Raw genomic sequence first — 21688 nt, 5'->3', positions numbered from 1 at the left:
GAGGCCAGAGCAGCTGTTTAGGAGGAAGGAGCTCTGCCTCAGCTCTGTTGTGGGATCCGGAGCAGCCTCAGGCCAATGAACCGACAGCCTGACCCCATGTCCACTGGCCCAAGCTGGGGGTGATCCCAGCCACACTCACCCGGCCGACCCGAAAGATGTTATTGACCCAGTTGGTGAAAGTCTTCTCCTGCATATGCGTGTGCCGAGCCTGCAGCTGGCGGATGTGGCCCATCTCGTACTCAGAAGCCATGACAGGACCTGGACTGGGACTCGAGCTCAGGGGCTGGGCCTCTGGCTGCAGGTATCCTGTAGCCAAGGATCTTCTGGGGATTATGGGGCTGACTGGACACCAGACCTGCAGCCCTTTGGTGACAAGGGGCCTCTGGACGTTTCCCAGACCCTGAAAATTGTGGGGCATGGAGCTAGGGAGGAGTGTGTGTTCTGATGTTCCCTCTGCCAGGAGTCTAGGGCCCCACCTGCCACACTGTCTCTGTGGTTGGTAGAGATTGTGGCTTGGAGCCTAGCTAGGTAAGGTCTAGTCCTGGCTGCCACTTGAATGGTGTACCCCACCTTCCAGAATCTTCTCAGAGCCCCTGCTACCAGTCCTTTGACCACAGCTGATTGGCCTCTGCTCTGTGGGTTGATCAGGGCAGGTGGAAGGGAAACAGGGACTGCTCACCTTGACGATGTCCAGGTCAGGGGAGGAGGCCAAGGATGGAGATGGCAGTTAGTAAGGGCTGTGCAGCAAGGGAAGAGGCACCAGGAGAGGCCTAGGGTGGAGCTGGGGCCAGGCCACAGCCCTCCTCTTGAGCCTGCTTGCTAGGGATAATGGCACACAGGCTGCATTGTCCTCCCACCTGCCTCAGGGAGTGGCCCAGGCGGGAGGGGGTGGCTCAAGAATGCTCCAGGCCCATTGCTGGGGTCTCCTCCTTCATCTGCCACCCCTCTCCCCTGGCAGCTTTCCCTGTCATCAGGGGGTTCTGGTTCTCAGAACACAGAGGCCTTGGAAATGGCCTCTGGTGGGAACATCATGAGGGTGCTAGAGTCTGGGCAGAGCCTCCGGATGGAAGCCTGTGGACCCACTTCCCTATCTGGACTGCCCTCCTGCACCCCAAAGGGCCTCTTGGGGAGCACCTGCAGGCTGGAGCATGGGAGGATCATGCTGGCCAGCAGCCCTCTCACCCATCCCAGGAACAGCCATAGACACAGGGCATCATCAGAAGGTGGCTCTGCTTTCCTGGTCCTGGAAGAAGTGCAGCCAACCTGGCTAGGGCCTAGGGTGGGGCTCCCTCCAGCCCAGGAGGCTACTTTCTGAAGTCCCCCCTTTTTGTGGGGGACCTGGAACTACAAATGACTATGTAAATGAGAGTCTCCTATAAAACCAGAGACTCATCATTCACTCTTCAGGTCTCTGTAGAGCTGGCGGAGGCCTGGGGCCTGGGGGCAGGGTGGGCTCAGAGCCCATGGATGGTCTCCTGTCTCCTTCCCTGGGTGACTTGGACTGCCAGAGGGAAAGCAAGTTCTAATTGTGGTGTTTTCACACAACTGTGTGGCTAAACTCAGGGTCACAGTCTCAGGGCTGGGGATGGGTCAGAGGGTATATAACCACAGTGACCCTGGAGGCTCTGGGAGGGGGCACAATGCTCTGAGGCCAAGGCCTGTGAGAAGAGAGCTGGGCAAGGTCAGCTCTGAACCCTTGAGCCCCTGGCAGGCAGCTGCTGAGAGGTGTGTGCTCAAAAGGGAGCTCCTCCTGCCCCTGGCTGGCCTGCTGCATGCCTGAGCTGAGCCCAGCTCCTTCCCTGCGGGTGGCTCAGATCCAGTCAGCAGCACTTCCACTGCTTCAGCACTGCTGTCCCTGCAGGGCCTCGTCCCCACTGCCCGAACTCAGAGCCGGATACCAAGCCTGGTTACTGTCCACAGCACCACTCTGCCCCAGGTAGGAAGACTGCTCATTACCTGCCGGGAGAAACTGGGCCTGTCAGAGCCACTTCAGTAAGGCCTTCGAGGCCTCCCTCTCACCCAGGCAGCTTCTGTGGATGATGCTCCATGTCCTGGATGGTGCCAGCCATTCTCTTGGTTTAGACTGTCCTACCTTGTCCCCACCATCCACATTCTCCTGTCCTAGCAGCCCCATTTAAAGTAGTGCTTCTTCTAGGAAGACCCGACCTACCTCCTTACCCCAGTGATGACTGGGCTTATTTCCTCTCCTGAGACCCTAGGTCTAGGAGGTATCTTGTGTGAGCACTGAGGAAGACTGAACTGCATGGTGCTTTGAACACAGATCTCGACAGAGGTTGTTTGAAGTTGTGGGATGGAGCAGGGGGGTTGCTTTTCTTTCTCCCTAGATCAACTGCACCTAAAGTCACTGCAGACCATCTCCTCTTTCACTTTGACTGACTGCAGCTCCTGGTCAAAGAACTTTGTTGATCAGTGTCAACTTTGTTTTTTTTTTTCTTTCGGCGGACACAACATCTTTATTTTATTTTTATGTGGTGCTGAGGATCGAACTCAGCGCCCCGTGCATGCCAGGCGAGCGCGTTACCGCTTGAGCCACATCCCCAGCCTGTCAACTTTGTTTTTTTTTTTGTGTGTGTGTTGTAAATAATTGAAATTTCAACAGAAATTAAACAGAAAAAAAAAAGACTAAATTGGCCACATAACTGAAAAATGCAGCAGGAAGAGGATTTTAGGTGAGGTTTGATCTAGCAGCTCAAATAGTGTCACCACAGGCCACAGGTCTGGATTTCCTTTGCCTTTCTCAAAGCCTCCTTTATCTTCATGCTCCACAGGGTGGCTCCTGCCAGCCTGACGTCCCTCTCAGTGCCATTCACACTGTTGTACCAATAGGTTCACTTCTTTACATTGCAGGGTTGAAGAGAAGACAGACTCTCTTTCCCAAGAATTGGGAGGCCCTGGATCTCAGAGGTTTGAATTGGGTGACAGATCCATTTCTGAACAAATATCTGTGACTAGGGGATGGAATACTCTGGCTCAAGCCAATCAGGACCCACCCTGGAAAGAGGGGTTGGGGTCCAGCTCACCTAATTCTCATTGCTCAGCACCTAGGTTAGAAGAGGGGAGGGGTCTGTAAAGAATAGTCCAGGTCTGCATTGCCCAGAGGGAAAAGTCCACTGTTGGTGGTGCACATCTGTGAGGCACTGTGGGAGGCAGGAGCAGTGCCAGCCGCCAATCCTTCCAGGCAGGCCTGTGTCTCCTAGGAGCACACTCAGCAATGCCTTGTCCCCGCCTCTGAAGTGCCTACCTGCAGTCCTGGCTTTTAACCTCTCAGGTGGGGCTTGAGCCTCCTCTGTCCCTAGCTGAATATTCCATGTGGGAGTCTCTCCCTATAAAGAGGATGCAGGAAGAGTTGAGGGTCACAGGGATGGTGTGGAGAGGAGGCACACCCTCTCCCTGACTTCTCCATCTCATTTCAAAATGGGTCCAAGGAACCCACACTTCCCTACTAAGACATCAGGCAACATCCAAACTCTAGAGTCAACAGGAGAACAATAGTGATTTTTTCCAGAAGTTTATTGATCAATAGACTGTCTCTTATTGTTTGACAGTTCTAAATAAGATTAAAAAATATAGAAGCGTTGTGCATTAACTGCATTGGTTAAGTGACATGTAACCTGATACGCTCTTGAATGAGACCATTTACTTGAATAAACTCAGTGGCTATCTGTCCTAAGAAGGCTATTCTTCGGCTACATTCCATGTAGGAAATGAACAATAAAATGCTTTTCTTAATTTCACGATTTATCTTGGGTATCACTCTGGGCTTAATGGAGTGGGACTGTGCAAAATGGAAAGGTCCAGCCACAGGTGCAGCCATGAGGCAGGGGGTGTCCTGCCCTGGGCAAGACATTTCAGGTGCCCAGAGAGGGGGCTCCTTGAGGAGACCTAGCAGAAGTTGGAGAAAGGTCTGCAGCTAGGGACAGTAGGGCCAGGGTTCTGTAGGGCTTCTCCAGAGGCTCTGATGAGGCCAGGGGTTGGGGGAACAAAGGAGGCATTTTGCTTGTCATTCCATGCTCAGAGCAGCCTGATCACCCATGCCCATGACATGTGAGAAGTCAACTCAAGGCCTGCACCTTGTGGGAAGAGCCACAGTCCCAGAGCCAGATGCCATTGCTACACAATGACAAGGGTTCAAAAGAGAAGAGTCCAGCCCCAGAGAAATGAATGGCCCTTGCCAGTGAAATGTGACCCTGCCCCAGACCATGCAAGCTGCAGCGAGCTTGAAGTCTTGAGAGGAAAGAATTGATGCAGGCTGCTTGCCTGGGGAGTTCTGGTGAGTCTGACTGCAGTTTCTCCACAGTGAGGCCCAGCAGGCCTGCGCTGGCAGGATTGCAACTGGAAGGCTGATGTTGAGAGGAACAGGCTGAAATTTCCACACACCCCCTAAATCAAGACTGTGGAGGTTTATGTTATACGAGAGCATACACTGTGTAGAAAGTAGGGCTTCAAGATTCATAGGTTTTCTTTGGACTCAGGAAGAACATTAGATAGTTTTAACATTCCAGAGACCTTTGTGCTGGTCCTGGGTTCCAGCGAACTTTTTAGGGTGAATAGCTTCATGTTGTGAGAACATATCATAAAAAGTGGACAAGTTATTTCTTTCTTCTTTTTTTCTCAAGAACATCTCAGGCACCAGTAGGGGCAGGACTAAGGTGTGATCCTCTCCCACACTGCCTTGAAAAGTTTCCTTCTGTGGAGAAACTAGAAACCTCAGCCTGCTGCCCCTTAAACACCTCTGTATAGATACAACCTGGATGAATCTACATGTGTGCACATTGACAAATTTTAAAAATACTCACATGACGCATATATATGTATATATTTGTTTATATACAACAACTGAGCAAAGTTAAAGAAACAAGGCAATTCTGAATGAAAAGTCAGCTTTCCCTGGCATCTCCAGGCCTCTGGACAAACCAACTCTCTTTTCAGTCTACCCCTGGTGGCCACCACCCTTTGCACACCTGGGTGGTCCTTACCTTCACAGAACTATCTGCTCATACTACAGTACTGGAATCATAATTTTTTTCTTCTATGTATCAATATAAAATTGCTCATTCAGATTAAAAATATTATGTAATTACTTCTAACTGAATTATTTAGAAAGCAAACTGGGGTGGAGGGGTATAGAAGGTTAGCATCTGAACAGATGCTTCCCCAGAATCAGTATTTTCTCTAAAATCTGCAGTTCAGATCCTGATGTCACCGGAGGCAGGTGACAGGGAAAAAAAAAGAATTTTTTAGAAGGCTCATGGTATTGTTTTGATTTCATTCATTTTTGGTGTTGGCAGGGCCCATGCCATGTGGTCATAACTATTTTGTGATTCTTATTACATAAATACTGTTGAAAGTCACCTGCCTCCTCGTGCTGTGGCCATCAGAGTAGGTAGGTGGCAGTGGGAACTGACTACCTCCATCTGAGCCATGCATCTGAGCGAGTGGCCTGGAAAGGTTCACTCAAGGACTTGGGAAGACCCAAGAGCCAATGGAGAGGTAAGTGGCCCAATCCTGCCTCAAGACCGGCATTCACAATACGACCACATGGTCTTTGAGTAAAGGTTTTATATGAAAGATTTCTGTATAAAGACTTTTTATCCTGTAATAAAAACAAGAGCGGAAATAAAAATGCCTATTTTCTACAAAAATAGAGTCTAACCCCGATAGATTGATCTCTTCTCCCCCACAGCCCTTGGGAACATTCAGTGGTTGAGAGCCACACTAAACAATGAGAAAGGAGAACCACCTCTTTTCCTCACTGTAGATTATGTCTGATAAATAGACTTTGCTACAACCTATCAGGCAAACTGGTGAGAAAAACTAATCTGCAGACATCAACATGACCTGAACTGCAACTAGAGGCCTTGCCAGAGGTTAATAGAGGTTGTGAGCTCCAAATTCCTAACCACACACAACTTTCTTGGGAGCACCTGGAGGGAGGCCTGGCAGGGGTGGTCAGTGGGTGCTGGGACATGTGCCCTGCTGGCCTGGCTACCTGCTCTGCTGGGGCCCGCAGGAGGGATGGGGGCTCACAAAGACATGGGGCATCAATCCTGGGCTTCAGTCTTCTCTTTGGTAGACAACTGGAGAAAGCAGAAACTCTATTTCTCTGCTCTATTTTTTTCCCCACTCCAAATTTAGCAAGAAACAAATAAAATAAATGAGATCATCTTTGTTGCCTCCTGGTGCTCTCTGAAGGACAGATGGGTGCTGCTGCCTCTGAACAGCCCAGTGCAGCCCTGAAACTCAGCTGCTCCAGGTGATGCCCCAGGACCCTTCCCCAGGTACCTGGGTGCCCACCAAGCCCTTGCCATGTTTCTCCAGGCTTCTGAGTACTTGGGATAATTTCCCCTCTCAAACTTTCAATGTCATTATCCATACCCCCCACCACTACCCCCAATATTTTAAGAGAAACTCAGTGAACTTTAGAGGTGAAGGAGGTCCAGTGACTGCCCTCCTGTCCTACAGATGGAGAAACTGAGGCATGGAGAGGGCAGCTTTGCCCAAGGTCATTCAGCAAGTCAGTGGAAGAGCGGGTCTCAGGCCCAGGTCCAGGATTCCCACCCCATACTTCCCACCCCGTCCTGCCACCTGCCTTCAGTCGGCTTTTGGCAGGGACTTCCTGTGGGAGGGGGGCACAAGGTGGGGTGGCAGGCTGTTGGGCAGCTCGTAGCCATCGAGCTTGATCTTGATGAGGTGCTTGGCCAGTGCGAACTCCTCCTCATCTAACATGCCATCGCAGTCACAGTCTGCCAGCTTCCAGATCTTGCCCAGGACACTGTTGGGCAGCTTGGAGGTCACCATCTCCTTCTTGGCGTTGACTCCTGATATCTTGCCATTGATGGGTGAAAGAGTGTAGAAGAGCTCATCATAGATGGGCTTGTCTTTGGCCACTACCCACTCCTCCTCGTCAGCCCCCTCCTTGGCCCCCTCCCCGTAGCCCTGGTTGAAGGGGCCCTCAGTGGTGCCGTCGAAGGCACCGCCCTGCACCAGCTGCGTGGGCATGCTCATCTCCTCCTGGCTGATGAGGCTCATCAGGGACGAGATCTTGTTGCTCAGCATGTTATCCACAGCCTCGATCAGCTTGGGCTTCAGTGAGTGGAATTTGGTGAAGTCGTAGTTCTCAAGCTGCTCCTGCAGAAGGAGAAAGCACAGACTTGGTGATGCGCTCAGGGAGAAACAGGCGGGGGAAGCTGGAGAGAGATGAGATTCCCTTTAAAGCAAACTTCCTTCCATGCCCTGTGCTATTCCAGAGCTGTCTCTTTGGTGGGGTTCTCATGTCCAAACTCACCAGACATAGGAGTGTTTTTTGGAACAAACTGCAAGGATGCAGTGTGGCTTTTTCTATAGGAGCTAATCTCTGCTGTTGGCTCCAGGAGTGAAGCAACTCCCCCAGGACTTTGAAAAACCCTCTTTTGCCCTGCTTTTTTTTTTTTTTTTTCTTTTGGTGATACTGGGATTGAACCCAGGGATGCTCTGCCACTGGGTTATAACCCAAACCCTTTTAACTTGCGATCAAACTTGTGATCCTTGTGCCTCAGCCTTGCAAGTAAGTGGGATGACAGGTATGTGCCACCATACCCAGTCTAGAAATTTTCTCTCTCTCACATACCCTTTAACTGAAATCATACCACACTGTTAGGGTAACACTTGTGTTTTAAATAAATAGCATGTCATATCTTTCTGTGATATTAACGTTTACATAAACTTATTCTTTTTCTTTCTTTTCTAATTTTTTGGTACTGGGGATTGAACCTAGTGGTTCTTTACTACTGAGCCATATCCCCAGCTGGTTTTATTTATTTTTTTATCTTTATTTTGTTAAGTTGCTGAGGCTGATCTCAAAATTGTGATCCTTCGGGCTCAGCCTCTTGAGTTACTGGAATTATAGGCATATATCACCATGCTTGGCTTAACTTTTTCTTTTTTCTTTTTTATACCAGGGATCGAACCCAGGGGTGCTTAACTACTGAGACACATCCCCAGCCCATTTTGAGACAGGGTCTTGCTAAATTGCTTAGGGCTTTGCTAAATTGATGAGGCTGACTTTGAACTTGAGATCATCCTGCCTTAACCTCCTGAATCCCTGGGATTATAGGCATGTGCAACCATGCCCAGCAACCTTATTCTTAATAGCTATACAATATTAAACTGTCTAACAGGGCTATTCTTCATTTACCCTGTCCCCTGTGGTTGAATGTGGAGGTTGTTTGCAAGGAGAATAAAAATGGTTGTCTCTACAGTGAGTGGCAGAGCAGGAATTCTATGCTGATATTTGGAAGGGGAGCCCTAAGTTTTAGGCTGTGCAGGAGGTAGAGTTGGAAGCTGAACAGCCTGGCAACTTCTGAAGAAGAGCCTCCCCATGGCAGCAAATGCTGTGCCACCAAACCCCTGCTGTGCTGAAACCCAAATGCGGCCTGCATTCTGCTCTGAGCAGTTAGGTGATGCAGCCCTGTTTTCTAAAATGAATTCTGGTTCCTATGTCCTTCACCCTGACTGGCAGATAAAAGTTGCCAGCAAGTCACTCCTAACCTCAGCAACAAATAATGCTGTCAGTGCTTTGGATTCCTGCTGCCAATATCTTGGTCAGCCCAGGAGGAGGAGCAAGCATCCTACACAAAAATCCCAGTGCTGCAGGGGTAAACAAGTCTGGATTCCCCTGGGTGCACCAACGCCTACCCTATTCCTCATCAACGAGCCACAGCTCTGAGCACACAGAGCCCTTCTGTCTGGTGAGTGAACGTGTGAGGGCGATGACCACCCAAACTGTCCATGAGCCTGCAGGATGTGGATTCTGATGGCAACTGTCTGGAGCACTGGCAAGGGGACATGTCATATATTTGCAGGGATGGCCAGGAAGCAGCAGCAGGAGTTACACTCCTGGCACAAAGGAAATAAACCTTATACTCTCATCCCTGCAATTCCCTCAGGCCTGACAAGGGATTGTGGGGTACAATACACCATCATCACCCCTGCCCTCCATCAAGATGGGTCTAAAACAGAAGTCTTTTATTGGGATGACCACATGCTGGAGAATTTGAGGATGTTCCCATCAACAATTGTGTCCAACAAGCCCGGAGCCCTGAAATTACTTCTTCGCAAGAGACCAAAGTCAGTTTCCAGCCCAGTCGCCACCTGGTTATCTCTTATCCACTCTTTCCCAGCATTACTACAGAGAAGGTTAGAACAGAAGAGGATGGCTCTGCTGCCCCCTGCTGTTGAAACACTGCCAAGTCATCAGCTGTGGCGTCCAGAAGGAAGACTACTGAGTCAACAGTAAAGATGGTGTTTCTAGTGCTCTGCTCATTTCGCAATAGTGACACATCTGTGCTATAGGTCAGGTTACCTCTGGAAAAGGTACGGGGAAGATGCAGGCAGCCTGACAAGGTCACAGAGCCGGTCCTACCACCAGAGGAAAGCCTTCAAAATACACATTCGACTCACTGTAACACCTGAGTCACCCTGACCAGCCTGTCCCTGAGAGGAAGGGAGAACAGAGACCTAGAGCTGGCTTTGGAATGTGGTGAACACCTATTTTGTATAGGATGAAGATGTGGGGACAGGAGGCGCTAACCTACATTCATGGCCACTCAAAACTTCCTAGCTGACAGCAACTATCCTGAAGCCTCGAGTGACTGTGCTCCCAACAGGCTCCAGGCCTGCCTCATTCCCTCATTCTCGGATGAGACTGGGTGATCTGATCAGGGCACAGCTGGCTTTCCCAGGAGGAATCTTTCTTGGGTTTTTGGGCTTTCCTCTAAAAACCCTGGTCCTATAAGTGAAAATCAAGGCTTGGCCAGGGTCCAAGGAACTCACTTCCTTGGAGCCTGCTATGATCTGGCATTATAGCAAGAAATGCACATCCCAACAGTGGGCTTTGCTGCCAAAAGCTTCACTTCCAGCCATAGTCTCAGTGGTGAAGACTAAATTATTTTATATATGTATTTATTTATTTTTCAGTATTGGGGATTAAATCCAGGGCCTTGCACATCCTAGGCAAACTCTTTCCCATTGAGCTACACTCCTAGTCCTTTTAAAGTTTTGAGACTGGGTCTCACTAAGTTGCCCAGGCTGACCTCAAACTTACACTCCTGTTGCCTCAGCTTCCCGAGTAGCTGGGATTATAGGTGTGCACCACTGTGCCTGGCTGAAGACCAAATAACTTTTACCTCCATTTGTTCATTGATTTCTTCTAGGGGCCTGGAATAGTGCTTGGCCATAGTAGGCTTAATTGCTACTTCTTGGATGAATGAATAAATGAGTGAAAAGGGAAGTTGTCAGGGTGGGGTTGCTTGCTCCCAGTCCCAGGGCACTCAAGGGCCCATGAAGGTGCTAAAGCACTGGCATGGGGCTGGACACACAGGCTCTCAAGTAACCCCCATATTCCAATATTCTCCAGCTTTGAATAGGCATGGCTACTCCCAATGTCAAGGTTTCCTCATTTTCTTTCCTAGTATTTATCCTTTTGCCTCAGCTCTGGGAGGCCTGGGTGACCTCTCATCTCACCAGGCCCAGGCCAACTGTGTCTCGAGTAGCTGTGGTCCAGAATCTACTCCTATCTTGTGGGGCACACCAGGGGCCACAGGAAAGGCCCCAGAGGGGCTCACTGGAGCCTCAGCATCTCAGGAACAGCTTCTTTGGGTGGTGGGGTGTTATGGCAACCTCGTTAGGCTAACAAGCCACAAAGGCCCCTGTGAGGCCACCACACATCCTGGGTACTTCTTAATGACTTTTATTTATGTCAAGACACCAAGTTCCTTTCCAAACTGAAGTTCTCTTCCGAAGCACCCAAGAAAACTGCTGTTCTGCAGTTTGGTCATGGGGTGTAGGCATAACCCCCGGAGGGCTGAGAGGGGAATTTTCCAGGAGACTACTTTAATAGGACAGTTCTCAGATTAAACATCTTGTGACCAGAAGAAACCCAATTCATGCTGTGAGTACGGAAATACCTATTTCATTGCTGGTAGAAAAAGAGATATTTCTGTATTTATTGTAAAATAAATATAGCCTGATTATATTTGAACGATCATATGCATGGAGTACTTACCTGAACCCAGGTGTAGAGTGATGTTGCTCAAACAGTGAGTATGAACCCCATCCAGTGTGTGTGAATTATTATTATTATTATCATTATTATTATTATTTTTTAGTTGTAGATGAACATAATATCTTCATATGTATTTATTTATTTATTTATTTTTATTTTATTTTATTTTTTAAATTTTAATATTTATTTTTTAGTTCTCGGCGGACACAACATCTTTGTTGGTATGTGGTGCTGAGGATCGAACCCGGGCTGCACGCATGCCAGGCGAGTGCGCTACCGCTTGAGCCACATCCCCAGCCCGTATTTATTTATTTTTATGTGGTGTTGAGAATCGAACCCAGGGCCTCACGCATGCGAGGTGAGTGTTCTACCACTGAGCTACAACCCCGGCCCAAATTACAATTATAATTATTTATTTATTTTTAATAAATGAAAGAAAGAAGGCAGGCAGGCAGAATTGGTGAAGAGAGCATCATTTTTTAAAATTTAATATTTTTAGTTGTAGATGGACACAATACCTTTATTTTGTTTATTTAGCTTTTTTATGTGGTGCTGGAGACTGAACCCAGTGTCTCATGCATGCTAGGCAAGCACTCTACCATTGAGCCCCAGCCCCAGCCCAGTGTGTGAATTATTAAAGCTTATGTTGGATTGAAACTTATGCTCCTGCCACCTGCTAACTCTTGCCTCTGCTGTCCACTGTCCCCTCTCCCTGCCTCTCCTCTTCTCCCCTCCTGAATCCACCAACCTTTGCCCACGTTCTTACTTCAGTGTTGTCACTTTCTGTGACTGGAGACAGATGCACCTGGTAGTCTCAGGACACAGTCAGTATGCAGGTGGCCTTTGGCCTATGTAGTATTTTTTGAAAGTCTGAGCCAAAATTTGAAAGCCAGGTGATTTTACATACAAATCCAGTTTTCTACTTGTCTTAAACCATCTAGACCTGTATTCCCACATGGCAGCGACCACTGGGCTGGACAGCATGTCCCTGTGGGGGTGGGCACTCACTCTCCCCCACCATGCTGCCTGACAAGCTCTTGCTGCACTTGCAGAATTGTTTTCTTCCTTGTATAGACAGCCCTCTTGGAAGCCACACCTCTGTCAGGTGTGGAGAGACAGAGGCAGAGAGGGCAACATGATTCCTTTGCTGGCCCTCTTTACCTGGGCACAATGCTAATTGGTGGCTGCAGGCACTGAGTTTGTGTCAACTGCTTTACAGAGAGGACTAAGACCCCTGTGCAGATGAGACTTACCCTGGACAAGAATGTGGCCAGTTTGCACCAAAGCCAGAGGGGGTACCCTGCACAGGAGGACCTGCTTGTCAAAGGTCACCATGGGGCAGTGGATACACTGGTTGTGCCTGCAGCCCCCATTCTAGCTTAGTTGGGGCTGCCCAGATACAACTCAAGAGCAGCTCTTAAGTCAGGCCAAAGTCTGCCCAATACTAGACTTGCGGAAAAACCCTCACTGGGTCTGTAAAGTCCAACTATGTCTGCTGAGCCCCGTGGCCCTGAGTCTGACTAAGCATATAATCCCACAGTGCCAGCAGGGCGTGAGGAGGGTAAGGTGACCTTCAAGACTACTCCTAGCTATGATTCCCTTAAAGTTCTGGGATTCTGAAAAACAGGCATTACCTCAACATTAAAATTACCCCCTTGAGCTGGGCAAGGTAGTTCAAGCCTGTAATCCAGCGGCTTGGAGGCAGAGGCAGGCTCAGTAAAAGCAAGGTGCTAAGCAACTCAGTGAGACCCTGTCTCTAAATAAAATACAAAAAAAAAAAATAGAGCTGGGGATGTGGCTCAGTGGTCGAGTGTCCCCGAGTTCAATCCCTGTATACCCCCAAAACTGAAAAAATTACCTCCTTGAACACAGTTTAGAATCCTTGTCTTTTTTTTTTCATGTGAGCTTCACTAACCTTTTGCTATATGTCCCCTTCTGTTTGAATGTTCTAGAAGGCAGACAATTTCTGTTTAATTCACGGAAGTCTATCATTCTGGATTATCATAAGGAGGATGAATTCATTACATTTTCCTTGGTGCTAAACCAGGAGACCTTCATATATCCTCAGCAGGCAGCTGGACAACATGGTACTGTGTCTCACCCCTCCCATGACACTGTAATGGGCTCACAGTACCTGCATTGTCTTGACCTCAGGGAAGTCCCCCGCAGATATCTGGTATTCCCGCTGCAGCTGAATGTAGATTTCTGGTAGCCTGCTGATGAGTTCTCGCTTCTTGTTTTCCTTTCCAAATACATTTGGCATCTCCTTCTTCAGGTAGCTGATGATGTAGGCATGCACCTAAAAAGGGGATATGTCGGTGAGGATGTGCCATTCAGAACTGCTCCAGAGGAGGCACAAACAAGACTGCATCTTACATGCATCAATAATACATAAGGGACACCTACACAGAGCCATGTTCCTCAAGCACAGGAGGGACGAGAGGCCGGGGGGAGCAGGGCTGTCTAAAGGGGGTGGGAAGATCCATTCAGAGCTCTGGAGAGCTGCCCTGGATGACAGATTTGAGATAGTAGAGGCGGGGCCAGAGCCACAGGAATGGATGGGAACACCCAGGGAAAGTGAGCAGAGAGAACCCCAGCATCAAGGGTCAGGTAGAGGGAGAGGAACCAGAAAGATTGAGAGGCAAAATGTGACAGATAAGAGCTGTGGGACACCGGATCAAGGGAAGAAAGGACCTGAGTTGGGCCTTGAAGAACAGGTAGGATGTATGAGGGAGAGAAGAGGTGAGCCAGCCCAGGTAGAGGGAAGGGGTGTGCAGGGAACAAGCTGGGGCAGCGTCATGTCTGTACATGGTTTGGAAGGTGGGGATGGTGGGCTGCATCTAGACTATTCCATGGATGTCAGGAGCCAGTGGAACTTAGGAGGAGGCTCTGCTAACCTGATGATTGTGCTAATGATAGCTCTGGGGGACAGGCCAGGCCAGAATAATGCTGTGAGCCACCTGCTTCCCAGCTGGGCTAGTGACGCTTGGCTGGGGATGGGGTGAGGCCAGGTGGCAGGTGGCAGTTCTAAAATACATCCCCCCAAAGGACTTGGGGAAATTCCCAGGCTGCAGTTCAGTTGTGCCTGAGGGGCGGTTCCAGGGAACCATCAAGGTGGGTTGGAAAGAGTCAAGTTCTGGTAATTTACTAGGAGACCTAAGAGACAGTTTCATGTGGAGCCTGGGAGCATCTGGAAACCAAACTACAGACCAATAATGGCTGACCTGAATCCAGCGAGCAATGAGATGAGAATGCCTACAACATGCCCGGGACAGTTAAGATACTGAGATCTATACGGTGGCAATAAAGTCATTTCTGTACAAGACCAGCTGCCTGACCAGGCAAGATGGCAGAAGCTCCCTCTGGGGAGAAACCTCAGGAGCATGAGGGGGAATCTCCAGAAACTCTGATCACCAGGAGTGGATTGCTCAGGGCTGCCACCGAGGGGGAGGGAATCCTGCTGGAAGTGCCCTGTTTGCCCTGTCACACCCTTGCTCAGCATTTCCACTCTTCCAGACTTCCAGCTTCAGAACAGTAAGACATGCTCATTACAAAAGCTTTCTTTATAAAGCTTGAATTCTACAGAGCCATTTATAAGTCAAGTAAATAACTAAAATAAGAAAGGATGAAAAACAGAGCAGTGATTACAAAAAGAAAATGACTATGTAGCTATGGAAAATTCTATTAAAATGAAAGCAGACTTCACTATAATCTTGTGGAAGAATGAAAATTAAATAAAGGGGCTAAGTGGATACATTCCATAGCTTAGCTGAGAGTCTCCACTGTGTATGGGTGCAAAGTGGGCAAGGGAAAAAACATTTTGCTAAGATTTGAACACCAATGAAAGCGCACAATGCCAACACGGGCGTGCAAGACCACACAAAGCTAACTAACCTCGCTCTGTAGGAAGGTCAACTTAACAAGCACTTGATGCACTGTGTGGCTATTGCTTAGGATATAGGTTTGGAGTGGTGATACTAAACCTCCCTATCACTAGCAATCTTGTCATTTACTTTTCAATAGCGTTTATATTTATAGTATCATTTAATATTTATGGTATCTATTTAATATTAATATTAGTTATTTAATATTAAATATTAAATGCTTATTTAATATTTAGAATATTTACAAGATTCTTAGAGATAACTAGAGAAACCCAAAGTTTGAGGATCCTTTATTAGAATTCTGGGTTTTAATTGCATTTCTGAGGATATGCTGAATAAGGGGTAGACCAGCAATCTCCTCACCTTCGATGGACAGAGAATGCCTGGCTCAGGATGGATGGGGCTGGGGGAGCCCCACATGACTTGCAGTAGCTGTCACAATCCTCTGGGGAGAACCAGATGTCCTTGCATTTTGTCCTTGGCTGGACCCTCCTGGAATCTCTGGGCTGGGCCTGTAGATACCTTTCCCTTCTGTGCTCAGGAATGCCCTACTCTGGAGCTAGTTCCAACGAAGGCAGGAACCCCACAGCTGCTTGGCCTCCCATCTACAAGGGCTTCTGACAGCCCCTGCTTTTGCAGAGATTAGGCCTGGGGCAAGTTCCAGGGCTCTGAAGGGCTCCCCATGATCCCTTGGTACCTACTCTGTTCTGTGATCTATCTCTCTCTCTCTCTCTTAGCCCCTGATTAGAGAGAGATGGACATTCTGCTCCTGAACACTGCCTGGCTCCTAGGGCCTAGTTATGTGAACTGAACTCAGGTGATGTGTGTGTGCCATGCCTCTCTACCCACTGACTAGTGCCTTAGACCTCGTGATATTTACTGGCTGATGACCCATACTACTGGACAATGGGCTGCCTCTCATGCCTTGACACACCTTGCAGCAGATCTTGTGCCAGGTCTTAATTTCCTCCTCCTCCTGCTTGGTACTATTTGAGTCATGACCCTTGGGTGACCTGTTTATGCTGCTCTCAGATCCAGTTTGCACTTCTAGGAAGTTCCCTGGGTCACCCTAAGACAATAACCCAGGGTCAGATTCCATGCATGGGCCCCAAACATAAAAAGTTCATCAAGCTACATGTAAATTATAACTCTGAGAACCACAGAGTATTGAATCTGGAATGGACCCTCTATGTCCAATTTAACTTCTGCTTCTAGAAAATTCATATGAGTTCTTCAGGATCACATAGTTAGTTGAAGATATAGTTTGACACAGGCACCCAACTGCCTCATTCCTGTCCTTACAGAATTAATTATTTTCTGTGGTTGTGAGTTAAAAATTTTACTAAAGCTGTTCAAAATATGGAATTCAAAATAAATTATGTCCTATAGAATGACAGTTTGGAAAACTGATTTGGGGTTTGATTTCTGATGGTTTTTGATTCACTGGGAAGCTTTAGAGAGGCCATTTTCTTAACCTTTGTCCACACCCCAAAGAATAGTTAAGTCATTAGACATTAGAAACAGACATTAAAAAAAAAAAAAAGAAAAGAAAAGAAAAGAAAAGAAATACCACACAGGAATGTAAGACTGCAATCTTGTGACAGAAGGCAAACTGTCATGTTCTCTTTTTTTCCCCTTCCCTTTTTCCTCTTCCTCTCTCATCCTTTCCCCTCTTTCTCTTACAGTACTAGGAATTGCATCCAGGGATACTCTACCACTGGGCCATACCCCAACCCCTTTTTATGCTTTATTTTGGGATAGGGTCTAAGTTGCTGAGGCTGGCCTTGAACTGCTTCAGCCTCTAGTCACTGGGATTACAGAGGTGAATACTATTGTGCTCAGCGTGTCTGTCAATTTTCTAAAGACGCTTGGTAAACATAAGGGACAGGTTAAATGGCTCAAATCCAGTCAACTTCAAATGCTCACTCCTGCCCTTCTATGTCTATCTCTTCAGATAAATGCTGGACTGAGGGTCAGAACTGGCAACGGTCCCTTTGAAACAAAGGAGGAACAGTCAGAAACCTTCTGTTTTTTATATCAAGAGAAAACTAATAGATTAGAAGGGAAATAGAAAAGAGCTCAGAAAGCGGAGAGAGAGGAAGAGGGAGAGGAAGACAAGCAGTGTTGGAAGACCAGGCTCAGGCACTGCCACTGCTGCCACCTGCTGGACAACTTGAGGGGAGCATCTGATCTCCACCTCAGTTTGTTCATCCACCCACCTATTGGAAAACATTCATCTCAGTTAATATGAAAATAAGAGATTATGTATTTGAATACTGAAAAAGGAGTATAAATTTTACTTGTTATTAATATTGGCCAAAGGCCAATGGCTGAAGGGATGGTAGTGCCAGAAAAGACTCCTGGCTATTTAGTTCTTACTGAATAATTAATAAATTTGTTCTATTTGAATAGCAATGTGATGAGTTTGGATTCCAACTGCCTAATTCATAAGTGAATGACATTGACATCTAGGGGCTTGTAAATAGTCTTATGTTGTTCAATTCATGATTTTTATTATATAAAATTAAACTCCATGTTTTTTTTTAAAGCTCCAAGTCTTCTAATGATTATGACTAAATCAAATGGATCAAAATAATAAATTTTCTCTAGGCTAATAATTCAGCAAGTAGAAAGGGATTTCTTCCACTTTAAATGTATGTTAATCTATAAGGGCTGGGGATATAGCTCAGTTGGTAGAGTGCTTGCCTCGCATGTACAAAGCCCTGGGTTCAATTCCTAGCACCACCAAAAAAAAAAAAAAAAAAAAAAAAAAGAATCTCTAGGAAAAAAATATGTCTTAAATGTATGTGAATTTATATATAATTCACATATAATTTTGATACAAATCTCAAAAAATGTGTCCAGTGATTGAGTGATTATGTGTGTGTGTGTGTATGTCTCCAAGACTAAGAAGCACCACTCAGGAGAGGTGCTGGCTGGATTCACCTGACATTGGAGGGCAACACCAGGCAGCAAGTGCAGGAAGCTACCAGTGCTTTGATGGCATGGACATTTCCCTGGATTGTGGGCAGTTGTTTCAGGGGAGGCAGGCTAGGAAAGCAGGGTTAACTGTGTTACATCTCCGCACACTTAACACAACCTGGTGGAGACTGTGTTTTTGTAAGTCTAGTTGGAAACTTGCACAGAGAATTAAAAGCTGGCAGTTTGGCTCATTATAAAAGTGGGTTTATGATATAAAAAATTCAGTTAAGTGCTGGGGAGTAATATTATTGTGTCTTGTGTGTATGTATGAATACATAATAAATCCCATCAGTATGTACAACTATGATGCACTAATAAAAAATGTGGGCAGGGGAAAAGAAACAAACTACAAAAAAATTCAGTTAATAAGACTGGGGATGTGGCTTAGCGGTACAATGCTTGCCTACCATGCATCAGGCCTACCATGCATCAGAAACCAGCACTGAAAAGAAAAAAGAGTTGAGGATATAGGAAGGATAGTAGAATGAAACATACATGATTATTACTGTGTTTATATATGTGACTGCATGACCAATGTGATTCTGCAACCTGTATACTCAGAAAAATGAGAAATTATATCCCATCTGATTCAAATGTATGATATGTCAAGGTCATTGTTCTGTCATATGTAACTAATTAAAACAAATTAAAAAAATGAGTTAATAAGCTAGAGACTCAAAGGTAAACTCATGGGATAATAAAAATGTGAAGAGTGCGAGACTGGGCCAGGAGAAGTGGTGCACACCTGTAATCCCAGAGACTCTGGTGACTGAGGCAGGGGGATCCCAAGTTCTGAGGCCAGTGTCAGCAACTTAGCAGGGCTCTAAACAATTTAGTGAGACCTTGTCTCAAAATAAAAAATAAAAAGGGCTGGGGATGTGGCTTGGTGGTTAAGCACCCCTGGGTTCAATCCCAAGAACAACAACAAAAAAAGGGCGTGAGGCAGAGGAGAGTGGTTGATTCGTTTTTCCAGGAGCAAGGGTTTGTCATGCTGTTCAGATCAAAGCTGGCAGACAGCACATGTGATTTTGAACAGCCTTAAAGAGGACTTGAGGAGGCCCATAGATGCATTCTAGGTCAACCTTCAAAGAGACAGGTTTCCATAAATGGACCTGAGCACTGACATCTACAATAGCTTGGGCTGAGCTATTTTTAAGGTGCCAAGGTGGAGGAGAGTTCAAGTGCTCCTCATCACCCACTGTATAATCCATTCTCACATACATTGGCCTGGATCCATCTCACCAACTACAAAATGCCTAACTTCTTCAAAAAAGGAATCTGACAGCACAAACACGAAAGTCAGGCTCTGCACATCACATGTGACTAAGAGGAAATACATTTTGAAGGCTAAACTAAATTCCACAGAATTATAGTGAACCCTGAAAATCAATGAGCTTTCTTTTTATTTCTATTCTTACTGGTTTCTTCCTCAAATGCTGTTCATTTTTTCTTGAGTAAAGGTCTCCAAATGGGTGGGAACCTTTCCTACTTGGGCAGTGTGTTTATAAAGGGTAGGGTCTGACAATGAACTTGCCTTGTTTTTTACTTTTGCTTGCGATTTTCATGAATCTAATTTCTTTGCTTAATTTCCTTTAATTAGACTGGAATAAAATTAAATTATATTTTCTAAACCTTTGCTTGGGCATTTCAAAAATAGCTTTCCCTAACAAACCATGCAGTGCACTTTGGCATCTCAGAGAGCAAGCAGTCTTTCAAGCAGGCTGCCTACTGACGTGGCAAGATGTGATCTCTGAGATAAGCCCACTGTGAAGGTTTCCCCTTCCTTGGAACAGAGTTGTAAAAAACACAAATAGAAAAGACATAGCAGCAAAAGCTAAAAGCAGATCAAAGTGGTGGGACTTGCGTCGTGGCTGCAAAGAGGAGAAGCTCTCAAAGAGGAGGACTCCCGATCAGGGTCGGTGCTCGCCCTCGCTCACCTCACCCCTGGCTCCAGCCCCGGCCCTGGCCCCCACGCCATAGAGAAGACGAGCTGATCCAGAAGGCCAAGATGGCCAAGCAGGCCAAGTGCTACGATGACATGGCCACCTGCATGAAGGCTGTGACCGAGCAGGGCGCCAAGCTCCAACGAGGAGCACAACCTGCTCTTGGTGGCCTACAAGAACATGGTCAGGTATGCAGGTCCGCCTGAAGGGTCATCTTGAGCATCAAGCAGAAGACCTATACCTCCAACAAGAAGTTGCAGCTGATTAAGGAAAATTGGGAGAAAGTAAAGTCCGAGTGGAGGTCAATCTGCACCACGGTCCTGGAATTGTTGGATAAGAATTTAATAGCCAATGCAACTACTCTAGAAAGTAAGGTCTTCTATCTGAAAATGAAAGAGGATTACTTCTGGTACCTTGCTGAAGTTGCATGTGGTGATGATCGGAAACAAATGATAGATAATTCCCAAGGAGCTTACCAAGAGGCATTTGATATAAGCAAGAAAGAGATGCAACCCACACACCCAATTCGCGTGGCGCTGGCTCTTAACTTTTCTGTATTTCAATAATAGAGATTATTATATTATTATTAATAATAGAGATTATTATATTATTATAATATATATTATATTATTATATCTATTAATAATAGATCCTTAATAATAGAGCTTATCTGCACACTGGCTAAAACGGCTTTTGATGAGGACATTGCAGAACTTGATACACTGAATGAAGATGCATACAAGGACAGCATCATCATCATGCAGTTGCTTAGAGACAACTTAACATTATGGACATTAGACAGTACAGGAGAAGAATGTGATGAAGCAGAGGGAACTGAAAACTAAATGCAAACAGGGTGTCATCCTCCTTCCCTCAAGAAACCTTTTTACTCTATTCCTTATTCTACTGGATTTCCTATAGCAAAGAAAACCATTCATGCATATGGAATCAACTGTTTATAGTCTTTTCACACTGCAGCTTTAGGAAAACTCCATTCCTTGATTTGTGTTTGTCTTGGCCTTCCTGGTGTGCAGTTACTGCTGTAGAAAAGTATTAATACCTTTATTTCATATAAACATAAGTAATTCCAAACACTTAGTAGAGGACAAAAAACATATCTGGCATTTAAGTAATATGAACCAGTTCTAAAAGTGACTGTGTTTTTGTTACCGTGAAGATAAGAAAATGTAGTTAATTGCAATTTAAAGAGTGTTTTATATGACTTCTTAATTTTTACATTCTCTTCCTTATTCTTCTTTGAGGGTTTCTTTTCAGTAAGCAACCTTTCTACACTCTTACTGTATTCCTGTTTAGTAGGAATCCAGAAGTATTAGATGGAATGGGAAAGCACTTGACATTTCCTGGCTGGCGGGGACACAAATTGAAATGCCTCCCGTATATCACATGTTGTGGAGGTCATGTCCATCTGTGATAACAGGGAGTTTCCTGATTCACTCATCATTTGCTGCTGTTTAAGTTGACAACTTTCCTTCCCAATAAAAATTCACTTACACTTCCAAAAAAGAAAAAGAAAAAAGAAAGAGCAAATTTTAAATTTCAGAGATATTTGGCAAGACTCTCTGGTTTTCATCCTATTAAAATGTCATCTTTATGATACTTTGAGTTTGATTAAAAAAAGATACAGTTGGGCTGGGGTTGTGGCTCAGTGGTAGAGCACTCACCTAGCACGCGTAAGGCACATTAAAAAAAATTAAATAAAGATTATTGTGTCCACCTAAAACAAATATTAAAAAAAAAAAAAAGAAAGGGTACAATTGCTTTCTCTGGACTATGGCTTCTTCTTAATTACAGTGTTC

At 46.1% G+C, this 21688-nt stretch overlaps 2 protein-coding genes and 1 pseudogene across 3 annotated transcripts in view; 1 reads left to right on the top strand and 2 right to left on the bottom strand.

Annotated features, from left to right (window-relative positions):
- SPTBN5 (spectrin beta, non-erythrocytic 5) overlaps positions 1-819 on the bottom strand; it is a 48130-nt gene extending 47311 nt beyond the window's left edge. Inside the window, exons 1-2 of the mRNA XM_081291592.1 lie at positions 680-819; positions 140-400 (exon numbers count right to left, since the gene is read on the bottom strand). Of these exons, the coding sequence (XP_081147718.1) occupies positions 140-250 (111 nt within the window). The 5' untranslated portion in view covers positions 251-400; positions 680-819. The remainder of the gene's footprint in view (positions 1-139; positions 401-679) is intronic.
- A 4001-nt stretch (positions 820-4820) lies between these two features.
- Positions 4821-21688, bottom strand: part of EHD4 (EH domain containing 4) — a 90027-nt gene continuing 73159 nt past the window's right edge. The window contains exons 5-6 of the mRNA XM_081289429.1: positions 13197-13361; positions 4821-7149 (exon numbers count right to left, since the gene is read on the bottom strand). Of these exons, the coding sequence (XP_081145555.1) occupies positions 6613-7149; positions 13197-13361 (702 nt within the window). The 3' untranslated portion in view covers positions 4821-6612. The remainder of the gene's footprint in view (positions 7150-13196; positions 13362-21688) is intronic.
- LOC308648549 (14-3-3 protein theta-like) lies at positions 19922-20716 on the top strand (annotated as a pseudogene). The gene is made up of 2 exons: positions 19922-20425; positions 20474-20716. The product of its transcript is annotated as a 14-3-3 protein theta-like (transcript).

Source organism: Spermophilus citellus (assembly GCF_964194105.1).
Source record: "Spermophilus citellus genome assembly, chromosome: 4".
NCBI classification, from domain to species: Eukaryota; Metazoa; Chordata; class Mammalia; order Rodentia; family Sciuridae; genus Spermophilus; species Spermophilus citellus.
This window is presented reverse-complemented; position numbering and strand designations above follow the sequence as displayed.